Source organism: Symphalangus syndactylus, chromosome 10 (assembly GCF_028878055.3).
Source record: "Symphalangus syndactylus isolate Jambi chromosome 10, NHGRI_mSymSyn1-v2.1_pri, whole genome shotgun sequence".
NCBI lineage: Eukaryota > Metazoa > Chordata > Mammalia > Primates > Hylobatidae > Symphalangus > Symphalangus syndactylus.
In genome coordinates this window covers 88,818,475-88,844,125 of record NC_072432.2, presented here as the reverse complement: position 1 = coordinate 88,844,125, position 25,651 = coordinate 88,818,475, and the positions used below count along the sequence as shown (strand labels likewise).

General features: G+C 43.3%; 1 protein-coding gene across 9 annotated transcripts in view; it reads right to left on the bottom strand.

Annotated features, from left to right (window-relative positions):
* Positions 1–12,086: 12,086 nt before the first annotated feature.
* Positions 12,087–25,651, bottom strand: part of TFCP2 (transcription factor CP2) — a 79,095-nt gene continuing 65,530 nt past the window's right edge. For 3 of the 9 annotated variants that reach the window (XM_055294848.2, XM_063610589.1, XM_063610583.1), the window contains 9 exons: positions 25,305–25,415; positions 24,511–24,599; positions 21,548–21,596; positions 21,062–21,155; positions 19,020–19,110; positions 17,977–18,101; positions 17,098–17,240; positions 14,309–14,360; positions 12,087–13,601 (listed from right to left, as the gene is read on the bottom strand). In XM_055294848.2, the coding sequence (XP_055150823.1) occupies positions 13,564–13,601; positions 14,309–14,360; positions 17,098–17,240; positions 17,977–18,101; positions 19,020–19,110; positions 21,062–21,155; positions 21,548–21,596; positions 24,511–24,599; positions 25,305–25,415 (792 nt within the window). In that variant the 3' untranslated portion in view covers positions 12,087–13,563. The remainder of the gene's footprint in view (positions 13,602–14,308; positions 14,361–17,097; positions 17,241–17,976; positions 18,102–19,019; positions 19,111–21,061; positions 21,156–21,547; positions 21,597–24,510; positions 24,600–25,304; positions 25,416–25,651) is intronic. The other 6 variants (XM_055294849.2, XM_055294850.2, XM_063610584.1 and 3 more) reach the window with 4 other exon arrangements.

Sequence of the window (25,651 nt, the reverse complement as noted above, 5' to 3'; positions counted from 1 at the left end):
GAGGCCCGGGGCTGGCTGGGAAATGGAGTCTACGTGCCGACCCCACACCCAGCAGCATGCCGGGAGTTGTAGGCGGTGACTGCTGCAAAGCCGAAGCCGGCGGGCAAACCGGCTCCCGAGGCGGCAGCTCTGCTGCAACCTTTTAATGGGGAAAGAGAGGAGACTCAGCTACAGATCTTAAATAAACGAATTCTCCTCCAAAGCTCCCTTTTCCTTTCGCCAGGACCACACGCCGTTAGGAACATGATCCCCCCTTCTTCTCGCTCATGGGGTCTTAGTCTTCAGCAATATGACTTATTGCAGCCTGCGCAAGGTATAAAGAATACAAGCAATATCTTGAGTTATCTACTTATATGAGGGACTGCTTTGAGTGTTTTCTTTAAAAAAAAAAAAAAAAATGCTGCCGGGCGCAGTGGCTCACGCCTGTAATCCCAGCACTTTGGGAGGCCGAGGCGGGCGGATCACGAGGTCAGGAGATCGAGACCACGGTGAAACCCCGTCTCTACCAAAAATACAAAAAAATTAGCCGGGCGTGGTGGCGGGCGCCTGTAGTCCCAGCTACTCGGAGAGGCTGAGGCAGGAGAATGGCGTGAACCCGGGAGGCGGAGCTTGCAGTGAGCCGAGATTGCGCCACTGCACTCCAGCCTGAGCAAAAGAGCGAAGACTCTGTCTCAAAAAAAAAAAAAATTATCTTCTCAACTTTGCAAACTAATTTATTTATTTAAATAGATAAGGGGTTTTCGCCATGTTGCCCAGGCTAGTCTTGCACTCCTGGGCCCAAGCGATCCGCCCGCCTCGGCCTTCCAAAGTGCTGGGATTATACGCATGAGCCACCGCGCCCTTCCGCGACCTATTTTTAAGAAAGGGCGCCAGGCGTGGTGGCTCATGCCTGTAATCCCAGCACTTTGGGAGGCCGAGGCGGGCGAGTCATGAAGTCAGGAGTTCGAGACCAGCCTGACCAACATGGTGAAACCTCGTCTCTACTAAAAATACAAAAATTAGCCGAGGGTGGTGGCGCGTGCCTTTAAACCCAGCTACTCGGGAGGCCGAGCCAGAATGGCTTGAACCCGGTAGGCGGAGGTTGCAGTGAGCCAAGACTGCGCCATTGCCCTCCAGCCTGGTCAACAAGAGCGAAACTCCGTCCCAAAAAAAAAAAAAAAAAAAAAAAAAAAGCGGGGGGAAACCAAGATTAAGTCAAAAGTTGTATGTGATTTGCCAAGGACACATGGCCTTGGCTTCTTCTCTTTCCCTTGAACTATAAGGCTCGGCAAGTTCCAGCTGCATTCCCTTGTCCCCTGCCCCCCCACCCCGCCCCCTCATTTTGTTCTGTCATCTTGTTCGCTTGTACTTTCCCCCTTCCATACTCTGCTTGAATACACTGGCCTCATTGCAGCTCCTTCAACAGGGCAATCATTCTCTTACCTCAGGGCCTTTTGTCTGGCTTCCACCAGCTAGCCACATACTTACTCCCTCACTAATATCTGCTCAAATGTCCCCATATCCGAGATCTTCCCTAACCATATTTCCTTTTCCCCTGCATTAAGAGACAGGATTGGCCGGGCGCGGTGGCTCACGCTTGTAATCCCAGCACTTTGGGAGGCCGAGACGGGCGGATCATGAGGTCAGGAGATCGAGACCACGGTGAAACCCCGTCTCTACTAAAAATACAAAAAAATTAGCCGGGCGTGGTGGCGGACGCCTGTAGTCCCAGCTACTGGGAGAGGCTGAGGCAGGAGAATGGCGTGAACCCGGGAGGCGGAGCTTGCAGTGAGCCGAGATTGCACCACTGCACTCCAGCCTGGGTGACAGAGCGAGACTCCGTCTCAAAAAAAAAAAAAAAGGATTTCACTCTGTCACCCAGGCTGGAGTGCAGTGGCGCGATCACGGCTCACAGCAGCCTCAAACTCCTGGGCACAAATGCCTAACCATATTTCTAAAATGGTGCTTCTCCTTAGTTTCTATCCCTGTGCCTTATATTTCTTCTTAGCGTCCATGTATTTGTTTTTGTGTTGTCTCACTTGACTCAATTCGGTGAGAGCAAGGAATTGTTTTGTTTACTGTATCCTCAACACACAGTACAAAGCCTAGTAGTTGACATTTAAGAGCATGATAGATATTTATTGGATAGATGGATGGACGGCAAGATTTAAACTCACGTTAGGCTGGTTCCAAAACCTGGTACATTTTTCACTGCAACCAAGAAACTATGAAGCCAGATCCACTAGCTACCAAGCCATCTCAGCTTTAGAATTGAGAGGTTGGATGGCTTGGGAAAAAATGCTAAGAATTTCAGTTCTTTCCCCTAGGTGACATCAGAGACTCCAAGAAGCTAGGACACTACACTGCAAAATAAAAAAGCAGCAGATCAGAAAAAAGGAATCTTTTGGTAACATGCACTTATCATCTCCCTCTTTGCTGAAATTTAGAGGCAATATAATGAGTGATCGAGAGCATTGATCCTGGAGCCAGACTGCCTGAATATAAACCCCACTTCCTCTACTTACTAGTGGCATGACCCCGGGCAGGGGACATAAGTTTTCTGCCCTAGCCTCCTCATTTGCAAGACAGGGATAACGATGTCTATCTCATTGGGTTTTGTGAAGATTAAACAGCTGATCTATTGGAAAATGTTTACAACAGTCCGTGCTGTGTAAATGTTAGCTATTTTTAATCATAAGCTTTCTATTCAGTTGTGTAGAAGGTTTGGTTCATGATTCCATTCTTCCTGTACATACAGAAGACAAAAGGGAAGAGAAAACTATCCTAGACCACTCTATAGAATCAGTAGGCTGAGTAACAAAAAACCAGCCTGATGCCCATGTTGAGGATGCTAAAAAAGTGTCTCATATGCCTACACATCCAGTGTTCCAGCAGTCATGGAAATTCATCAGGGTACCAACAGCCCCAGTGCCCAGTGCATTAACCTCAATTGGCTAATGCCACCAAACTAGAAGATAGCCAAACCAATGTTAGCACATCCTTTGAGAAGATGGCAGAATTCAATTTGGCTATAAACTCTTGATCAGTCAGAAGATCACTGGGCCAGGCGTGGTGGCTCACACCTGTAATCCCAGCACTTTAGGAGGCTGAGGAGGGAAGATTGCTCTAGCCTGGGAGTTTGAGACCAGCTGGGCAACATGGAGGGAGACTCTGTCTCACAAGAAATTTTTAAAAATTAGCCAGGTGCAGTGGCATGCACCTGTGATCCCAGTTACTTGGGAGGCTGAGGTGGGAGAATCACTTGAGCACAGGAGGTCAAGGCTGCAGTGACAGCTGTGTTCATGCCACTGCACTCCAGCCTGAGGGACAGAACAAGACCCTCTCTCTCTCTTTTTTTTAATTAAAAAAATAATAAAATAGAGATGGGGGGTTCTCCCTGTGTTGCCCAGGCTGGTCTCGAACTCCTGTGCTCAAGCAATCCACCAGCCTTAGCCTCCCCAAGTGCTGGGATTACAGGCCTGAGCCACCACACCCAGCAGAGACTCTGTCTCTAAAAATAAAAATAATAGGCTGGGTGCGGTGGCTCAGGCCTGTAATCCCAGCACTTGGGGAGGCCAAGGTGGGTGGATCACTTGACGCCAGGAGTTCAAGACCAGCCCGGCCAACATGGCAAAACCCCGTCTCTACTAAAAATAGCTGGGAATGGTGGCACGAGCCTGTAATCCCAGCTACTTGGAAGGTTGAGGCATGAGAATCGCTTGAACCCAGGAAGGCGGAGGTTGCAGTGAGCCGAGATCACGTGACTGAACTCCAGCCTGGACAACAGAACAAGACTCTGTCTAAAACAAAAAACAACAACAACAACAACAACGAAAAAAACCATGTCCTGAGCAGTGTTTTCTTTTCTTTCTTTCTTTTTTTTTTCTTTTCTAATAGAGACAGGGGTCTCATGTTGCCCAGGCTGGCCTTGGACTCCTGGGTTCAAACAATCCTCCTGCCTTTGCCTCCCAAAGTGCAAGGATTACAGGCATGAGGCACCACACCTGGCCTTGGGAAGTGTTTTATACTTTGGTCTTGCAGTTATGTCTGTGTGTGAAGGTGACCTTATAATCAGTAGTATCCTTAGATTATTGAGCTAATGAACAGGTGTATAGTATTCAGTATGAACTGTTTTACACTCATAATCCCTTTAAAACTCTCAAATAACTCTATGAATTAAGTATTACCTCCTTTTTAATACTTAATTCATAGGGTTAAGATGATAAAATTGAGGCTTGAAACATTACTCTGTCCAAAGTCATATCCAGGAAGAGAAGGATCTGGGATTTGAATGCAGGCCTATCTGACACCAAAATATATACTGTATCAGCTACCTCTTACCACCAAAAGATAAATAAGAACACACTCCCCAGAGAGGTGAAAATAGGACAGAGGATATAATATGTTGAAATTCTTAGAGAAAAAGAGTTAAAAATCTAAGGCATTGTGTTTGTTTTTCTGAAAAGGAATCTGTAGACTTAGCCCTAAAGTTGTTATGTTACTTCACTAATTTACATTTAATTATATTCCAGATCTAGAGAGACAGGCACCTCTTTGTGACTAATTCCACGCTAACAAAAAGAGAACAGTATGTGTAAATCTGAGAAAAAGAGTGCCACAGCAAACTGAAAGCACAAACACCAAAGAAGTCATATGCGCCATTGCACTCCAGCCCGGACGACAAAAGTGAAACTCTGTCCTCCCCCCACACAAAAAAAGGAAAAGAAAACAAGAATCTACATTAATTAAAATGCGCACCTCATCTTAAACAAATCTAATATATGAAAACAGAGATTCGCATAATAGGTAAACCAGTTATAACTCATGTCCCAAAATATCATATCAGTAAAAAACAGTACAGTAAGACAACAAATAATACAATAATATTAGTTTAAATAGCAAGTTCCCTTATAATTTATATTAATCCAATTGAAAACTTTAATTCATATAAACTTTTCAGTGTCTGAATTTGAAAATGCAAATGCTAGACTTACTTGAAATTTTTTTTTTTTGGTCGGGCGCGGTGGCTCACGCCTGTAATCCCAGCACTTTGGGAGGCCGAGGCGGGCGGATCATGAGGTCAGGAGATCGAGACCATCCTGGTTAACACGGTGAAACCCCGTCTCTACTAAAAAAATACACAAAATTAGCCGGGCGCAGTGGCGGGCGCCTGTAGTCCCAGCTACTCGGGGGGCTGAGGCAGGAGAATGGCGTGAACCCGGGAGGCGGAGCTTGCAGTGAGCCGAGATTGCGCCACTGCACTCCGGGCTGGGCGAAAGAGCGAGACCCCGTCTCAAAAAAAAAAAAAAAAAAAAAAAAGAAATTTTTGGCCGGGCGCAGTGGTCACGCCTGTAATCCCAGCACTTTGGGAGGCTGAGGTGGGTGGATCACAAGGTCAGGAGTTGGAGACCAGCCTGGCCAATATGGTGAAACCCCGTCTCTACTAAAAATACAAAAATTAGCTGGGCATGGTGGCAGGCACCTGTAATCTCAGTTACTTGGGAATCTGAGGCAGGAGAATCACTTGAACTCGGGAGGCGGAGCTTGCAGTGAGCCGAGATATCGCCACTGCACTCCAGTCTGAGCGACAGAGCAAGACCCCGTCTCAAGAAAAAAATAAATAAATTTTCAAGCAAGATAGATTTTAGCTTAGGCCTATGTTGACAAGGAATGCTACAGGGGAAATGCTGTAGAGAATGTGTGAAGAAAGACGTGAAAAGAAGAAGGAAGAAGTGGAAATAGATGAAAATTCAAGGTTGAAGATAAAATACAAGGTCACTAAAAGAACCAAGAAGGAGAAATAAAGCATGCAGAAAAAACAGTGCTGGTGGCATTACTCCCATGTCACAAAGGGCAGCTTTCCCAACTCGCTCCATTTTGCAGTGGTAGGATATTCTTCCTCATTTAAGTTTTGGAGTTGGTATAATCAAACCAAAATTAATTACAAACTAAAAGTAAGCATTCTAGCAGGGAAAGCCTTAACTCACAACTAAGAAAATAGAGCATTTACAGGAGAAGCAGAATGATGTAGGATTACTCCTAATGAAATAGTATATAGGCTGGGTGTGGTGGCTCACGCCTATAATCCCAGCACTTTGGAAGGCTAAGGTGGGAGGCTCGCTTGAAGCCAGGAGTTCAGATCAGCAAGGACCACATGGCAAGATCCTGTCTCTACGAAAAATAAAAATTAGGGCTGGGCACAGTGGCACATACCTGTAATCCCAGCACTTTGGATGGCTGAGGTGGGAGAATCGCTTGAGCCCAGGAGGTCAAGGCTGCAGTGAGCTGTGATGGTGCCACTGCCCTCCAGCCTAGGCAACAAAGTGAGATCCTGCCTCAAACAAAACAAATTTGCTGGGTGTGGTGGCACGTGCCTGTAGTCCTACCTACTCGGGAGACTGAGGCGAGAGGATCACTTGAGCCTAGTTCAAGGCTACAGTGTGCTATGATCACACCACAGCCTGGGCAACAGAGCAGGACCCTGTCTCTTAAAAACAAAAAAAGAGGCTGGGCGCGGTGGCTCACGCTTGTAATCCCAGCACTTTGGGAGGCCAAGGCGGGCGGATCATGAGGTCAGGAGATCGAGACCACGGTGAAACCCCGTCTCTACTAAAAATATAAAAAAATTAGCCGGGCTTGGTGGCGGGCGCCTGCAGTCCCAGCTACTCGGAGAGGCTGAGGCAGGAGAATGGCGTGAACCCAGGAGGCAGAGCTTGCAGTGAGCCGAGATCGCGCCACTGCACTCCAGCCTGGGCGAGAGCGAGACTCTGTCTCAAAAAAAAAAACAAAAAAAAAACAAAAAAAAAACACAAAAAAACAAACAAACAAAAAAAGAAGCTAAGAAAGAAAGAAATAGGCTGGGCGCAGTGGCTCATGCCTGTAATCCCAACACTTTGGGAGGTCAAGACTGGTGGATCACTTGAGGTCGGAAGTTTGAGACCAGCTTGGCCAACCCAGTGAAACCCCGTCTGTACTAAAAATATAAAAATTAGCCGGGTGTGGTGGCACATACCTGTAATCCCAGCTACTGAGGAGGCTGAGGCAGGAGGTTCGCTTGAACCCAGGAGGCAGAGGTTGCAGTGAGCGGAGGTCATGCCACTGCACTCCAGCCTGGGTGACAGAGACTTCTCAAAAAAAAAAAAAAGGAAAAAAAGAAAAAAAAAGAAATATATATAAATGAGGCAGCTAGGTGGGACAATTGTGCCACTCCTACTGAGACTGGAGTTCTCATAAGACCCATGGGGGCCATAACAGATCAAATTCCTGTAGAGGAACCGTCCGTGACCAATGATTCAGTAAAATGATTAAATGGTTATTTCAGTTCTCCAGTCCCCCCAAATCTGGAATTGTTAGGTTTGGCCAGAGAAAAAAGCTACAAGAGGAAGAAGCTCAATCCTGACTTCAAATATTTGGACTCTAAATTGCTTTCAAGACTGAATACCGAAGCTCTGTTCAGCCCTTCATGGTGATTTGCAAGACAGTTCAAATCTCTGCAGTAACCCTATACAAAACACTTTCTCAGAATATGTGGGGATACACAGGGTTTTGAGAACACTCCTCCATTATGCATACATTAGAAATGGTTGGTGCCATTACCCCACACCTTCTTGACTTGCCAAGCTTCCCCCGAAACCTCCAGCTCAGAGATCATACTGTGCCCTCACAACATACCCAGTACCTGGACTTCCAGGAATCAGAACTTCAGCCCCTTCATGTGGACCTTACTTTTTTGTCATGTCTTGGGTTGTCTTTTTAAATATTTTTTTTTTTTAGATAGAGTCAGTTTCTTTCTCTCTCTTTCTCTCTCTTCTCTTTTCTCTCTCTCTCTCATACAGGCTGGAGTGCAGTGGTGCAACCTCGGCTCATTGCAACCTCCACCTCCTAGGTTCAAGCAATTCTTGTGCCTCAGCCTCCAGAGTAGCTGGGATTACAGGCACCCACCACCATGCCCGGCTAATTTTTTTTTTTTTTTTTTTTTTTTTTTTTTTTTTTTTAGCAGAGACGGAGTTTCACCATGTTGTCCAGGCTGACCTCAAACTCCTGACCTCAGGTGATCTGTCCGCCTCAGCCTCCCAAAGCGCTAGGATTACAGGCATGAGCCACCATGCCGAGCCCCGTTTCCTCCCTTTATATGGCTTCTTAAATAAATCATTTACGTGGGCAAACATTCTCATTAGGCCATAACATTGAACAATCTTATTACTCAACAGCCACATTTCACGTACTGACTACTCAATCCTTAGAGTCCTACAATGACTTCCCTCCCCTTTTATTAATATTTCCCAATAACTCCCTTTTAATTATCAAGTCTTTATACAGCAGATTTTTCTACATGGAACCTATTATACTTCAAGGGAGTACAGGCAATGGTAAGTGAAATAGGATGCTATGTCTCTTCTCTAAAGGGCCTAGGCCAGTATGGTGGGTGGCTCACATTTGTAATCCCAGCATTTTGGGAGGCTGAGGCAGGAGGATGCTTGAGCCCAGGAGGTCAAGACCAGTATGGGCAATATAGGGAGACCCTGTCTCTACAAAAAAATACAAAATTAGCCAAGTGTGGTGGCACACACCTGTAGCCCCAGCTACTTGGGAGGCTGAGGTGGGAGGATTGCTTGAGCCTGGGAGGCAGAGGCTGCAGTGAGCTGAGATGGTGCCACTGCGCTCCAGCCTGGGTGACACGCACACACAAAAAAAGATGCATGTTCAAATATATGTGACCTAAATGGCATCCATACAGAATAACCAGTTTTTTTGTTTTGTTTTGTTTTGAGACGGAGTTTTGCTCTTGTTGCCCAGGCTGGAGTGCAATGGCACGATCTCGGCTCACCGCAACCTCCGGCTCCCGGGTTCAAGCGATTCTCCTGCCTCAACCCCCGGAGAAGCTGGGATTACAGGCACGCACCACCACGCCCGGCTAATTTTGTATTTTTAGTAGAGATGAGGTTTCTCCATGTTAGTCAGGCTGGTCTCGAACTCCCAACCTCGGGTGATCCGCCCACCTCAGCCTCCCAAAGTGCTGGGATTACAGGCGTGAGCCACTGCGCCCGGCCAGAATAACCAGTTTTTAAAAAGAATGATGTAGAACTAAAAATTCTAATATAGTAAGATATTCAAGATACACTAAATACAAAAATCAAATTGCAGGTCATTGGTATAATATGAGCCCATCTGAGTGCGTGTGTGTGTGTGTGTGCGCATGTGTGATGGGGGAAATTCTTTGCAATGATTACCTCTACAGAGTGGGACTAAGAGGTAAGGGGAAAAGTTACATGATACCATTCTTTATTGTTTGAGTTTATCATTTTGTGTATTACTTTCATAATGAAAAAGCTAGTATAGCTGACTCTCTTTTCGGACTCAGCCCGCCTGCACCCAGGTGAAATAAACAGCCATGTTGCTCACACAAAGCCTGCTTGGTGGTCTCTTCACAGGGACGAGCATGAAATTTGGTGCCGAGACTCGGATCGGGGGACCTCCCTTGGGAGATCAATCCCCTGTCCTCCTGTTCTTTGCTCCGTGAAAAAGATCCACCTACGACCTCAGGTCCTCAGACCCACCAGCCCAAGGAACATCTCACCAATTTTAAATCGGGACCCCACTGGAAATCGGACTGTCCAACTCACCTGGCAGCCACTCCCAGAGCCCCTGGAACTCTGGCCCAAGGCTCTCTGACTGCTTCCCAGATCTTCTTGGCTTAACGGCTGAAGACTAATGCTGCCCAATCACCTCGGAAGCCCCCTAGACCATCACGGACGCCAATGCCAAGCTTCGCGTAACTCTCACAGTGGAAGGTACACATCCAGATGGCCGGTTCCTGCCTTAACTGATGATATTCCACCACAAAAGAAGTGAAAATGGCCTGTTCCTGCCTTAACTGATGACATTGTCTTGTGAAATTCCTTCTCCTGGCTCATCCTGGCTCAAAAACTCCCCCACTGAGCACATTGCGACCCCCACTCTGCCCGCCAGATAACAACCCCCCTTTGACTGTAATTTTCCTTTACCTACCCAAATCCTATAAAACGGCCCCACCCCTATCTCCCTTCGCTGACTCTCTTTTTGGACTCAGCCCGCCTGCACCCAGGTGATTAAAAGCTTTTTGCTCACAAAAAAAAAAAAAAGAAAAAGCTAGTATAAAATTTTCACTTAATTGAAAGGATTATTAGTGAACATATGCAAGGTTTTAAAGCAAACTGAATAATTACAGTGTTCTATCACTATGCCAGTTCCTACCAATTATACATCACTGGCACAATACAAATTTTTCGTAGCTAAAGAAGCCTAAGAGAGTTTCTGGTAAATTTAAGGATCTATAATTTCAAAGTTGTATAAGTTCATTTCCATAAATTTGAAGACTACTCTAAAAAACCCTGACTTCAGGTAAAAATAGTTAAGTGTAATTTATAGTCAATATATTAATAAAGGCCAGGCATGGTGGCTCATGCCTGTCATCCCAACACTTTGGGAGGCAAAGGCAGGAGGACTGCTTGAGGCCAGGAGTTCAAGACCAGCTTTGGCAACATGGTAAGATCCTGTCTCTACAAAAAAACATTAGCAGGGCTTCGTGGTGTGTGCCTGTAGTCCTAGCTACTTGGGAGGCTGAGGCAGGAGGATCACTTGAGCCTGGGAGTTTGAGGCTGCAGTGAGCTATAACTGTGGCACTGCACTCAAGCCTGGGTGACAGAGGGAGATATAATTCTTGTTTTGTTTTCTTTGAGATGGGGGTCTCACTTAGTCACTTAAGATACAGTGCAGTGGCATGATCACAGCTCACTGCAGCCTCCAACCCTGGGCTCAAGTAATCACTGCCATGCCTGGCTAATTATTTTAACTTTTTGTAGAGATGGAGGGGGGGGGTCTCACTTTGTTGCCCAGGCTGGTCTTGAACTCCCGACCTGGCCTAAAGTGATCCTCCCATTTTGGCCTCCTGAAGTGCTGGGCATACAGGCATGAGCCACTGTGCCTCGTCTATATATATAATTTTATGCATCATTTGCAGTAAGAGTCACAAATGCATAGATTTGGAAGAAACCTTAAAAGTCACCTAGCCTTGGGCCAGGTATGGTGGCTCACGCCTGTAATCCCAGCACTTTGGGAGGCCAAGGTGGGTGGATCACGAAGTCAGGAGTTCAAGACCAGCCTGGCCAACATAGTAAAACCCCATCTCTACTAAAAATAGAAAAATTAGCATGGCATGGTGGTCCGCACCTGTAGTTCCAGCTACTCAGGAGGCTGAGGCAGGAGAATCGCTTGAACCCGGGAGGCGGAGGTTGCAGTGAGCCGAGATCAGGCCATTTAACTCCAGCCTGGGCAACAGAGTGAGACTCCGTCTCAAAACCAAAAAGGCACCTAGTCTTGGCCAGGCACAGTGGCTCACACCTGCATTCCCAGCACTTTGGTAGATGAGATAGGAGGATCACTTGAGCCCAGGAGTTCAAGACCAGCCTGGCAGGCAACATAGTGAGACCTCATTTCTATATTTTATTAAAAAAAATTTTTTTTGAGACAGTCTTGCTCTGTCACCCAGGCTGGAATGCAGCAGCCTGATCTCAGTTCATTGCAACCCCGCCTCCCAGGTTTAAGCAATTCTCATGTCTTAGACTCTCAAGTAGCTGGGATTACAGGTGTGTGCCACCACGCCCAGCTAATTTTGTATTTTTAGTAGAGATGGGGTTTCACCATGTTGGCCAGGCTGGTCTCAATCTCCTGGCCTCAAATGATCTGCTTGCCTCAGCCTCCCAAATTGTTGGGATTACAGGCGTGAGCCACCATGCCCAGACTCATTTCTATATTAAAAAAAAAAAAAAAAAAAAAAGGCATCTAGTCCAACTTTCCTACCCAAACACCTAGACATTAAAAAAAAAAAAAAAAAAAAAATCCAAACCAATAGCAGCCTGCTGAGGAAAGAACTGAAGTTAAGAACCAGTACTAGGAATATAAGACAACCAGAAATGTCTCCTCCTCAAAATGGAGACATCTGGTAATCATTCACTAAAAAGCATTTTGGTGTAATAGAAAAAGTTGCTCAGGTCAGTTTTAAACAAGTCATTGACTTAATTTTCTGGTTTCAAAGTTTTCAATTTGTTTCAAACCAAGAGAAATTAGACCATGATGCAGATTGAGTTTAATGAACAAAAATCTCTGTATAAAAAACATTTAAACCTTATCAAATGCTTTAAACACACACACACACACACACACACAGACACACATCCAAATCCAATACACAATCTTAGAACATTATCTTTGTGTACCTCAACATAACCTGTAAAAGTATTTCTAGATAAAACTTTACAAGTGAAGAAAGAAAATCCATGATGTTACACTTACACACACACACACACACACACACATTCTTAAGGAAGAACAAAAACATGGTAAGAGTGTGAACAGGAAGGGAATGCATCTTTTTTTGTAAAGCTTATATTAAAAAACACAGCATGAGTAAAATAACTTCCTATACCAAGAGAAGATGCAGAGAGAGGAAACAGAAAGCAGGGATGAGACTAACTCATTAATTAATAGTTTGAGAATGTCATTCAAGAACAGTAAATTTGGGGAGTTACAGATAATCCCCAGTTGTCACCACCTCAAATTCTTTGATTCCGGTAACTAATGACACCTAAAAAGCATCTATGTGTTCATTTTTTGTAGGTCTTGATTTGCTCATCATTATTTAGGTGTGCTTTGTCTCTTTCAGTGGTTAATTCCTCAGTTCATACTCAGTGTTATGTCGTAGCCACAGAAGGGCCACAGTAATAAGTGAAGTGAACACAGGTTATGATGGGTGGCACTGGTGGTATGAGAGGGTGAATAAGGAGGGCCAGATTGCCTGGTTTGGATTTCAGCATCACTGCCTGCCAGCTCCTGGCACCTAGCAAGCTACTTAGCCACTGTGTGTCTCCATTTCCTCATCTTCGGTTGGGGGTCACTATAGCACCTACTTCAGATAGTGTGATTAGGGGGTTAAACAAGATAGTCATTCAAAAAGTTTATCACACTGCCTGGTCAATAAATGTTAGCTGAAAATACTATTAGTCGTGGTATTACAGGGGAACCAAAAGGAAAATTCTGTCTCTGTATTTCTCCTCACTGATAAAGTTTTCAGGGACAAACTGTGGCAAAAAGCAGAGATACCAGTACATTTGAGACCAGTACAAAGAGATTGAAGATCTAGTCTTATGAATATAGATACCCATTTTTATGTAAGAAAAAAATTACAGGGCTCCATATCACAAAGTTTAAGATCTTCCTGTTAAACATCACACAATTCCCATCATCATTATGCCCTACATACACTCTAAATTATGTAGAGTTTCTACTAATATTCAACAACAACAAGGTCCAGAAATTTTAACTAAAACAGTTGCAGAACTGCATGTTGGGCAGTAATCTGTGTGTGCCACAAGAGCTTGGGCCAACAAGGAGGGCCAGGATTCTGCCTCCATGGCCTGGACTCCTCCACACACAGTCAGATGAGTCAGGTTCTTGCAGACCTTCAAATCTCCATTCATATCCCCCTTCAAGAGGGCCGTTTTCAGAGGTGAAGGAAGCAGCAGCCACTAGGCATGAAACGCCGCACTCCTACTTCAGTATGATATGATAGCTATCATTGGTTTCTGCTGTTAAAAAAAGAGAGCGAGAGAGAGAATCACCTTTAGTCACCTCTAAAACACAGCAGGAGAAACAAAGTATAGTAAGATTCTCATGAGAAGGGGAAAAAAGGGAGGTGGAGGTTGCAGTGAGCTGAGATCACGCCACTGGACTCCAGCTTGGGCAACAAGAGCGAAATTCTGTCTCAAAAAAAAAAAAATGCATTATAAAAACAACATGCCTCAATTTCCTCATCTGTAATGGAAGATGGAAGAGAATGGCAAAAAGCCGGGGTGGGCACGGTGGCTCATGTCCGTAATCCCAGCACTTTGGGAGGCCGAGGTGGGTGGATCACTTGAGGTCAGGAGTTCGAGACCAGCCTGGCCAACAAGGTGAAACCCGTCTCTACTAAAAATACAAAAATTAGCTGGACATGGTGGCACGTGTGTGTAATCCCATCTACTTGGGAGGCTGAGGGAGAAGAATCACTTGAACTTGGGAGGCGAAGGTTGCAGTGAGCCGAGATCATGCCACTGCATTCCAGCCTGGGCAACAGATCGAGACTCTGTCTCCAAAATAAAAAGCCGACTTAAAAAAAGGAACAATCTCTAATATTGTCACTTTCTTTACCCAAATATGGTTACTTTTCCTATCTCTCCTCAAAGAAGTATGTACTTTGCCTAGTAGTAGTAAAGCTGTTAAACTGCTTAGAGAAAGATGTTTGTCTTACTATTACCTTTCATTGTGTCCAGAATAAAACATGCTTCTTCCTGAAAGTTCTGTATCATCTGAAAAAAGCAAGAAAATTTGCGATTATTTAAATGAAAAATAACCCCTTTATATTCCTGTGTCCCTAAGGACTACCCCACATCCAGAGAGATTTAGGTGGGAGGCTTTACAGGTCACAAATAATGTATTTCTTGAATATCTAGGATCATAAAAGTTTTTTCCTCCCCTCCCGTTTGGTTTTTAAATATTAAAAAACTAAGCAGATTAGAAGAGTTGTCTTAAAGCCTGGTATGCATTTCCCTGGGTTAACCCCAAGACTCTCCAAGGAGCACACGGACACTAATATGTGCATACAGGAGAACTGACTTCCATGTCTTCAACTCCCATATGTGCTCTTTCCTAAAACCTCTTTAATTTTCCTTCCCCACTTTCCCTTCTCAAACTCCCTTCTCCCATTTTACAAGATAAAGGCATGAGTTTCACCCTCCCAGGATCCTAATAAGGTGGCCCATGATGTGAAAGCTTCAGGTGGCAAAGTGGAACGGCAAAGGTGAACTCTAATAACTGGGCAACAGACCCTTTTATGAGCCACATGGTTTCTAATGCTTTCCTTTCACCAGAATTAAAGAGCAACCTAATCACAAATTGTCATAAGATAGAGGATTCAAAATGATTTTTTGATAATATCACTATGTAATTTCTGGTATATAATTCTGAAGTATAATCTAATGACATTGTCATTACAAAATTCCATCCATTCCTATCAATTTATGGGAATCAAGTCCCTCAGCATTTATATCTAGAGAAAAAAACAGAATGGAATTGATGCTGAAATACTATGTCATTCTAGCAATCAATAGGCAGTATTCATCTACAAAGGAAATAATTATGTGCAAGGGTACGGATAGTGAATGAAACAATTTCATCGAACTCATTCATAGATATACCTGTAATAATTTTTTTCTTAATTTTTTTTTTTTTTTCTGAGACGGAGTTTTGCTCTTGTTGCCCAGGCTGGAGTGCAATGCCCCCATCTCGGCTCACCACAACCTCCACCTCCTGGGTTCAAGGGATTCTTCTGCCTCAGCCTCCTGGGTAGGTGGGATTACAGGCATGTGCCACCACACCTGGCTAATTTTGTATTTTTAATAGAGACAGGGTTTCTCCATGTTGGTCAGGCTGGTCTCAAACTCCCGACCTCAGGTGATCCACCTGCCTGCCTCGGCCTCCCAAAGTGCTGGGATTACAGGTGTGAGCCACTGCGCCTGGCCTTTTTTTTTTTTTGGATGGAGTCTCGCTCTGTCGCCTAGGCTGGAGTGTGGTGGCGCAATCTCGGCTCACTGCAACCTCTGCCTCTCGGGTTCAAGCAATTCTCTGCCTCAGCCTCCCAAGTAGCTGGGATTATAGGCACCTGCCATCATGCCCAGCTAATTTTTGTATTTTTAGTAGAGATGGGGTTTCACCATCTTGGCCAGGCTGGTCTTGAACTTCTGACCTCGTGATCCACCTGTCTCAGCCTCCCAAAGTGCTGGGATTACAGGCATGAGCCATTGTGCCTGGCCAGCCTTCTTAATCTTTAATAATTACTTATTAAAACGTGGCATATTTACATTATTTTAATCAATTGTATAATTATGATAATTCCATTCAAAATAATTTTTAAATTTTTATTTAAAAACTTTGTTTCAAACAAATATAGTAGGATAATCAATGAAAGATGTTTGTGCATAAAAATATGTTACGGTAAGATGGCCAGGCGTGGTGGTTCACATCTGTAATCCCAGCACTTTGGGAGGCTGAGGCGGGTTGATCATTTGAGGCCAGGAGTTCGAGACCAGACTGGCCACATGGTGAAACCCAGCCTCTACTAAAAATACAAAAATTAGCCGGGCATGGTGGTGGGCGCCTGTAATACCAGCTACTTGGGAGGCTGAGGCAGGAGAAAGGCTTGAACCTAGGAGGCAGAGGTTGCAGTGAGCCGAGATCACACCACCGTACAACAGCCTGGGCAACAGAGTGAGACTCCGTCTCAAAAAAAAAAGTTACAGTAAGATAAAATTCAATGGGGGAAGTAAATGAAAATAAGAGTTCAAGGAAACAGAGGAATAGTATAAGAATTCTCACTGTTAAAGAAAAGCACAATCGTGTTTTTTTTTTAATGGATGGTGGTGGTATTAAATCATTTTTGTATTAAGGTTACATGGGATGCAATTAGAATAATGATGTAACCATTTCACTTAAAAATGTCATTATATATGCCCAGAAGTGACATCTTTTACAACTATTTAAACTTTAACAAAAAATTTTAAGTCAACCTAAAAATGTGCATGGGAATATGTGGTTTTTAAAATATTTTAGGACCAGGTGCAGTGGCTCACATCTGTAATCCCACCACTTTGGGAGGCCAAGGTGGGTGGATCACTTGAGGCCAGGAATTTGAGACCAACCTGGCCAACATGGCAAAACCCCATCTCTACTAAAAATACAAAAATTAGCCAGGCGTGGTGGCGAACGCCTGTAATTCCCACTATTCGGGAGGCTGAGGCAGGAGAATCACTTGAACCCAGGAGGAGGAGGTTGCAGTGAGCTGAGATTGGGCCACTGCACTCTGGCCTGGGCAACAGAGACTGTTTCAAAAAAAAAAAAAAAAAAAAAAAATTAGGAGGAAAGCAAGCAAAAAAGTATGAAACCCTCTGATCTAGAAAACAGAACACTCTGCCCCAGGAGAACTGCTCTTGCTCCATGCACTGACAAATTAATCATCATCTGGTAATTCAACCGTACTGAAAAATCTACCTCATCACTGATGAGCACATGAATTCCTGTTGGCCCCTGCTTATAAATCTGGCTGATCTGGCAAGGGGAAATGCTGAAAAGCTGAGCAATTTTTTCTGTCAATTCAACAGCTGTCAGTTCTTCTAGATAGATAGCATGGTAAACTGCAAAAGGGAGAGAGCAACAGCAGTCAGTACAAAGCTTGTCCACTCTTACAGGTAACTTGATCACTAGGAATGCCCACTTCTCTGAAGGACTGAGAAATCACACTGCCTGTTCAAATCCTGGCTCAACCACTTGCAGCTGTGTGACCTAGCGCAAGTTATTTAACATCCCTAGGCCTCATTTTTCTCGCATAAATACTGGAGATAACGGTAAAATCCTCCGCAAAGAGGAGATATTCGTTGTAAATATTAAAGCATATAAAAAGTGTTAAGAATAGCACCTGGCTGGGCGTGGTGGTTTACACCTATAGTCCCAGCAATTTGGGAGGCTGAGGCAGGGAGATCGCTTGAGCCCAGGAGTTCAAGACCAGCCTGGGCAACATAGGGAGATCCCATCTCTACAATAAATAAAACCATTAGGCAAACGTGGGGTGCACACCTATAGTTCTAGCTACTCGGGAGGCTGAGGGGAGAGACTCACTTGAGCCCAGGTGGTCAAGGCTGCAAATGAGTCATGATTGCGCCACTGTACTTCAGCCTGGGTAACTGAGTGAGCCTCTGTCTCAAAAAAAAAAAAGAATAGCACCTACCATGTATTAGGAACTTAAATGCTAGTGATTATTGTTACTTCTAGCAAATACTAAATCTGCTGTTTGATAGTTTCCCATCACACATGCCCGTAAGTTATCTCTTCACCTTTCTTCATATCTGTCCTGGTGTGTCCAGAACAACCTACCGAAGAAAGTACCATTTGAGTCTCCATCCTCATGCTTCTGCTGCTGTTGCTGCTGCTGTTGTTGCTGCTCCCTCAACTGCAGTGATTCCTGACAAACATAAATGGTTAACCTTGGACGCACCATCCTAAGGGGAGGAAAAAGGCTAATTAGTCTTACATTCTTTATGGTAAGCACAATAAAAAGGGAGAAATTGTGTTTCTACATTAATCATATAGAGCAGATGAAAATTGGAAGCTCATTGGCCAAATGCAATTAATTTGCTGTTTTATTAGTTCCCCAGTAGTAGGGTTTTTTTTTCCTTAAGTGGAATTAGTTCCAATATGAGACATCATATAAACCTCTGAACTTTTGGCTTTTCCTGAAGACTCAGATCTAGCAATCTTAGGCCCGCATTCTCACATGAAAACAATCAGCTGCTCTTCTTACATGATGCATATATTCTTCACTATATCCCAGTCTTGACTGCCATTCATTTACATTACCTGTATGTACTCCATAGTCATTTGAGTTTGTGGCCTTTGGTGTAAAAGTTAGAAACAGTCAAAATATAAAAGCCACTGTCTAATGGGTCAGGTTCAAGATATACTTTTTACTAAAAAATGCCTACACAGTAAGCTAGATCAAAACACCTTGTTTTTTGCTTATTTGTTTTGTTTTCCTTCAAAGCTCTTATCACTATCCACAATATTTATTTGTCTTACTCCCCATTAGAAAGTAAACTCCCTAACAATGGGCACCCTGTTTTGCTCACCAATATATTAATATTCCCAGAGCCTACAATAGTACCTGGCTCATGAAAAGGATAATGAATTTTCATTGGAAAATTCATTCACCTGGAAATGAAAAATGGAATATCATGGGGAATTCCTTGGACAAAGTGCAAGAAAACATTTTTTTTAAATCTTTATTTGGTACATAGCTGACATTTAAAAGAAATGTTTTGAGAAGGTGTATTTAGCTGTGTAGAGTATTGTGAAGAATTCCTGAATCCAAATCCATTTGGAATCCCAACCTCACTGATATTTTAACGCTAATTACATACCGGCCTTTTAATGCATTAAAAAGTCTGATTCCATCTGCAGGGCCACAGATTTGGATCACATCATCTCTAGTTAATTTCAATAAATCTGCCCCTAGAATAAATATAAGAAAATGGATGATAAAGGCAAAGATTCTCTTTTTTAATGACTATTAAAATGGGCTCTATTATAAGGACACCTCATTACCAGAATGTTACAATCCATAATTTTCTTCATGGCATATAAGGCCCTTCATGACCTGGCTCCTACCTCCTCTCCCATCTCAATTCCCCCCAATTAACCTCCCCACTTAACCCTATGCTTTCATCATACTGATGATGTCTAATGAGCAAGTTGTTCTTTCTGCCTGAAATAACCTTCCACTATCTAAGCTGGGCACAACATGCCTGTAGTCCCAGCTACTTGAGAAGCTGAGGTAGGAGGATTGCTAGAGGCCAATCGACTGTTAGGAGTTCAAGACTGTTAGGCGTGGGCAACATAGCAAGACCCCATCTCTTAAAAAAAAAAAATCCTGGGCCAGGAGCAGTGACTCACGCCTATAATCCCAGCACTTTGGGACGTCGAGGAGGGTGGATCATTTGAGGTCAGGAGTTCAAGACCAGCCTGGCCAACATGGTGAGACCCTGTCTCCACTAAAAATACAAAAATTAGCCGGGCGTGGTGGTGGGTGACTGTTATCCCAGCTACTCGGGGGCTGAGGCAGGAGAATCGCTTGAACCCAGGAGGCAGAGGTTGCAGTGAGCTAAGATTGTGCTTCTGCACTCCAGCCTGGGTGACAGCGAGACTCCGTCTCAAAAAAATAAATAAATAAAAAAAACCTCGATTCACCTCATGTGTCACACATGTTCCCTAACACCAGATCCTCCCATGAACATCTTACTGTCACTATCAGAACACTTATCTACAGCATCATAACTATTTATCGTTTTTTCAGTTTTATTTTGATTTGATTAGTTGTGTTTTGTTTCAGTGCTTTTTTTTTTTTTTTTGGATACCAGATGATTAATGGGCTATTTGATCAGGAAGTATGCCTCATCCATTTGTGTATTCCTACCACATCAAAAAGTGCCAAATAGGCCAGGTGCTGCAGCTCACACCTGTAATCCCAGCACTTTGGGAGGCCAAGAAGGGTGGATCACTTGAGGTCAAGAGTTCGAGACCAGCCTGGCCAATATGGTGAAACCCTGTCTCTACTAAAAACACATAAATTAGCTGGGTGTGATGGTAGGCACCTATAATCCCAGCTAATCAGGAGGCTAAGGCAGGAGAATCGCTTGAACCTGGGAGGCGGAGGTTGCAGTGAGCCGAGATCATGCAACTGCGCTCCAGCCTGGGTAACAGAGTGAGACTCCATCTCAAAGAAAAAGAAAAAAAATGCTAAATTAAAGTGTATTGTGTAAATGAATTATAGTGATATTAAGGGGAAAATTTCAGACTACCTGCAAATGCCCCCTTGATAAAACTCTACAAAATATACATTTTTTAAAGTGTTGTATGAAATAAGCATTTTTTTTTTTTTTTTTTTTTTGAGACGGAGTCTTGCTCTGTCTCCCGGACTGGACTGCAGTGGCGCGATCTCGGCTCACTGCAAGCTCCGCCTCCCGGGTTCACGCCATTCTCCTGCCTCAGCCTCCCGAGTAGCTGGGACTACAGACGCCCACCACCACGCCAGGCTAATTTTTTGTATTTTTTTTAGTAGAGACGGGGTTTCACCGTGGTCTCGATCTCCTGACCTCGTGATCCGCCCGCCTAGGCCTCCCAAAGTGCTGGGATTACAAGCGTGAGCCACCGCGCCTGGCCTGAAATAAGCATTTTTAAATTAAATTGAATTTAAACTAAAAGGTGTTTGTTTATAAGTATTTCACAGCACAGCTGCAGCTAGTGAGAAAGTCTTAAGGGTTCTGTGAAATTCATTTCATCAGAAAAATGCAGTAAGATCTCTCATACACATATATACACGCAACTCTCCCATGGATACCAGGAGGCCCTAGAATGCAAAGGAAAATCTCATGCTAGGGAAAACAAAAGAAAAAGAAAATTTAACCTGAGAAGTTTGTGAAAAGCCTTGTGAATGTAGAAAAACGATTTCGATGCAACCACTGCTGAGCTTCCTGAGGTGTGGTTGTTGGTAAGAGGTTCTGAAAGGGAGAGCGCATTTTTTAGGTAACCAAATAGATTTGTCTGTTACCCCATTAGGTAACACAAAGCCAAACACACCCACACAACCTCATACTCAGACCTAGTTTGTGAAAGTTGTTTTCTCTTTCTCCAACCATGCAAGATGCTCAAGGAGTTCCATTCTTTTCTTCCCCACTAGACTGTAAGCTGCTCAAATGGAAGGGTCCTGCATTACTTGTTTCATATCTTTAGTCCCTAGCACAGTATCTGGTTCATAGTCAAAATTCAATAAATGTTTGTTTAATGAATGAATGAATAATACTCCCTAAAAGTTGGGCATTTCTACTGAATTGGACAGTCATCAAAGTATTACCAGACATTGCAAGTAACTGACATGCAACTTTAGACTTACATCTGTGACTGGAGGGGGTGGCTCTGGCTGGTGGTTTGGTGAACCATTTCTAAAGAAACATTTAAAATGAAAGGATGAGTCCATGACACATGCTGGGGCTCATTATTTCATTCCTCATCTTCACAATAAATCTTATGCTAGAGATTAAAAAAAAAAAAATCTGTGCTCTCTCATAAAACATTCTTATTCTTTGACCCAATACTTTAATTTTCTATTAGTTTAACCTAAAGACATTACGGGGAGAGGGAAAAACTATATCATTAGCAACATTTTCTTATTATTGAGGAAACTGAAGAAAATATCAACATTTCAATAAATTGGGACTGATGAGATAAATTGTGGCATAAAAAATATTTAACCGGCTGGGCGCAGTGGCTGACGCCTGTAATCCCAGCACTTTGGGAGGCTGAGGCGGGTGGATCACAAGGTCAGGAGATCGAGACCATCCCGGCTAACACGGTGAAACCCTGTCTCTACTAAAAAATACAAAAAATTAGCCGGGCGTGGTGGCAGGCGCCTGTAGTCCCAGCTACTTGGGAGGCTGAGGCAGGAGAACGGCGTGAACTTGGGAGGCAGAGCTTGCAGTGAGCCGAGATCGTGCCACTGCACTCCAGCCTGGGCAACAGAGTGAGACTCCGTCTCAAAAAAAAAAAAAAAAAATTTTAACCACAAATTTACTAAGATGAAAAATTATGAAATAATTATCAAGATAAAAATTTAAAAATAAAATGAAAAATATCAGGATAAAAATTTTTATCAATACGTTACTACTGTAGGAAATACATAAATATGCACACATATACAAGAAAAATATTAGAAGAAAATTTATGCAATGCAATATCATCACCCACATTTAGAATTTTTTTGAGACGGAGTCTCGCTCTCTCGCCCAGGCTGGAGTGCAGTGGCGCGATCTCGGCTCACTGCAAGATCTGCCTCCCGGGTTCATGCCATTCTCCTGCCTCAGCCTCCCGAGTAGCTGGGACTACAAGCACCCGCCACTACACCTGATTAATTTTTTTGTATTTTTAGTAGAGACAGGGTTTCACTGTGTTAGCCAGGATGGTCTTGATCTCCTGACCTCATGATCTGCCCGCCTCCACCTCCGAAAGTGCTGGAATTACAGGCGTGAGCCACTGCGCCTGGCAAAAAAAATTATTTTTAAAGCAGCCTCAAAAATTAGTGCTGCCTAATTTATGATCCAAAGGTTATCTCCACACTCCAGTTTTTCTTTTTCTTTTTCTTTTTTTTTGAGACAGAGTTTCGCTCCTTTGCCCAGGCTGGAGTGCAGTGGCATGACGTCAGCTCACTGCAACTTCTGCCCTCTGGTTTCAAGCGATTCTCCTGCCTCAGCCTCCCAAGTAGCTGGGATTACAGGCGCCCGCCGCCACACCTGGCTAATTTTTTTATTTTTAGTAGAGAAACATGGGGTTTCATCATGTTGGCCAGGCTGGTCTCAAACTCCTGACATCGTCATCTGCCCACCTCGGCCTCCCAAAGTGCTGGGACTGCAGGTGTGAGCCACCGCGCCCAGCCTGTTTTTCTTTATACGTTCTTTGTCTATGAATTGTCCCTCTTCCCTAATGCCTACTTTTTTTTTTTTTTTTTTTTGAGACAGAGTCTCGCTCTGTCGCCCAGGCTGGAGTGCAGTGGCGCAATCTCGGCTCACTGCAAGCTCCGCCTCCCGGGTTCACGCCATTCTCCTGCCTCAGCCTCTCCGAGTAGCTGGGACTACAGGTGCCCGCCACCGCGCCCGGCTAATTTTTTGTATTTTTTAGTAGAGACGGGGTTTCACCGTGGTCTCGATCTCCTGACCTTGTGATCCGCCCGCCTCGGCCTCCCAAAGTGCTGGGATTACAAGCGTGAGCCACCGCGCCCGGCCCTAATGCCTACTTTTAAGGAAGAAAAAGTTTAACTAGTATGAAGTACATGACAAAGAGAAGAGAAAAATTTTTAAACACAGCTCTTAAACCCTATATCATATTTGGAATTACCTATAAGTAGAATGTATCATCTATGTGGATGTTAAGATTTTTTTTTCTTTTAAAAAAAAGATCTTTTTCCTTTTTTAGCCTTAGCTGCAAAATTCAAATTTGGTATTCGAACTTAGTAATTATCTTAGGGCCCTAGTTATATGTATTCCTTCTACAACTAATACCTACTTTTATTCTTAATTGTTACGTTTTAAATATTTAAGCTACCTTAATTAAATCCTTTAAAAAGTAGGTCAGACATAGAGCCTAAATAAATCCAAAAACACAAACATTGCAACCAAACAATATGCTCACACATTTGGTAGCCTAACTATTTCAAGTTTCAATATAGTTATGTGAAATACATGTTAAATGCTCGGACTATAATACAGCTACTTTTTAAAATTGGAGTAGGCGTCTGTACCAACTTTCAATTATCTCTTATGGTAAAAGATAATAAGCCAAGATTAAATGTATCCCATAAATAATTCCAAAACTTCATTTTAGCCATCATCTTCAAACTTATTTCCTCAATTATCAAAGATTCATGATAATTAGGTGTTAGAAGTATTCCTAACAAGTAACAAAACAAATTTTAGTGTTTGTACAATTGCTTCCACTTCCCAAAGACCACTGTCTGGTGCAAGTACGATCAGGAAGTGAAATAACCACAAGATGTGCAGTAATAGGGAGAGGCAAAAAGCCCAGATCATCAGTCCCTGAACCACTAAAAATTGACCATAAATGCTACTTTCTAGTGGGGGGAAAAAAGAAGAGGAGGGAGAGGGGAGATCACAAAGAGAAGAAAGGGCTATATAAAACTCTTTCAATCTCTTTTGAAGCTACTCCAAATCTCAGTTAATATATAAATCCATCAAAGCACGACCAAATAGATGGACTTATTGATTTAAAAAGATCTTGTTTATGAACAGGTAATGAAAGAATATATACTTTGGACAAATACAAGCCAATTTTATTTCCCAGACTTACCCTTCCCCAAGAGAAAAACTGCTATGGGAACTGTTGAAGCCAGGTGATGGGGAGTTATTGACATACGTGATCTCGGGCCATGGAGAACACTAAAAACAAAGGATAAGTTAGATAATGAACAAGCACATTTGACCCTAGGATTTGACTAAAACATTGTTACTTGAATAGCACATCTTGATTAGTAAATCTTAACTCCTCAGAGACTCCCATAAGCAATAGAGAACACTGCTTCTCTTTCCGCCATCTTGGAGCCTGTGGAGGCCTGCTGAGAATAGGACTTCTAAAAGGAAATATGTCTAGAAAACTGTGGTCCCGGGCCATTTTTGTTGGTTATAAGTGGGTTCTCCAGAACCAAAGGCAGCACACAGCTCTTCTTAAAATTGAAGGTGGTTTATGCCCAAGATGAAACTGAATTCTATTTGGGCAAGAGATGTGCTTATGTATACAAAGCGAGGAACACCACAGTAGCTCCTGCAGCAAACCAAACAAAACCAGAGTAATTTGGGGAAAGATAACTTGGACACAGAGACAGTGGCATGGTTCGTGCCAAATTCTAAAGCAATCTTCCTGTTAAGGCCACTGGACACAGGATCCATGTGATACTGTGTCCCTCAAGGATTTAAACTAATGAAAAATAAATAAAAGTAGACTTGTGCTCTGGTTTAAAAAAAAAAAAGAGTGAGACAGAGAAAGAATATTGCTTAGGAGAAGTAAATTCTGACCAGTTTGGAAGTGATGAAATTTTAAGATTAAAAATTATGAACTGAAATTGTCACCAAAAGAAATCTTTTTACCTCTGTGAGTATGGTCGTCTCATAGGAAGGTTGATATTTCTCCTTTTCATGAGGTGTTCGTTTCTCCATTTTTTCCCTATCCGTTTTTTGCTTTCTGTCTGCACCTTTGGGCTGAAATGAGAAATATTTTGTTTTAAATTCAGGTACTCACCTTTTAACCCAAAACATTGCTTCCAAAAACTTAAATATTCACGTATGAAACAAAATTGCATGTGCAGTGATGTAAAGGCAAGACATATCACTTTAAGTTTGAGAATAGGAAATTTAAATGTTTATGTTTGATGGAGTTGAAAAGAATCAGATCTATAGCTACTGACACGGAAAGATCTCTAAAGCACATAGTTCAC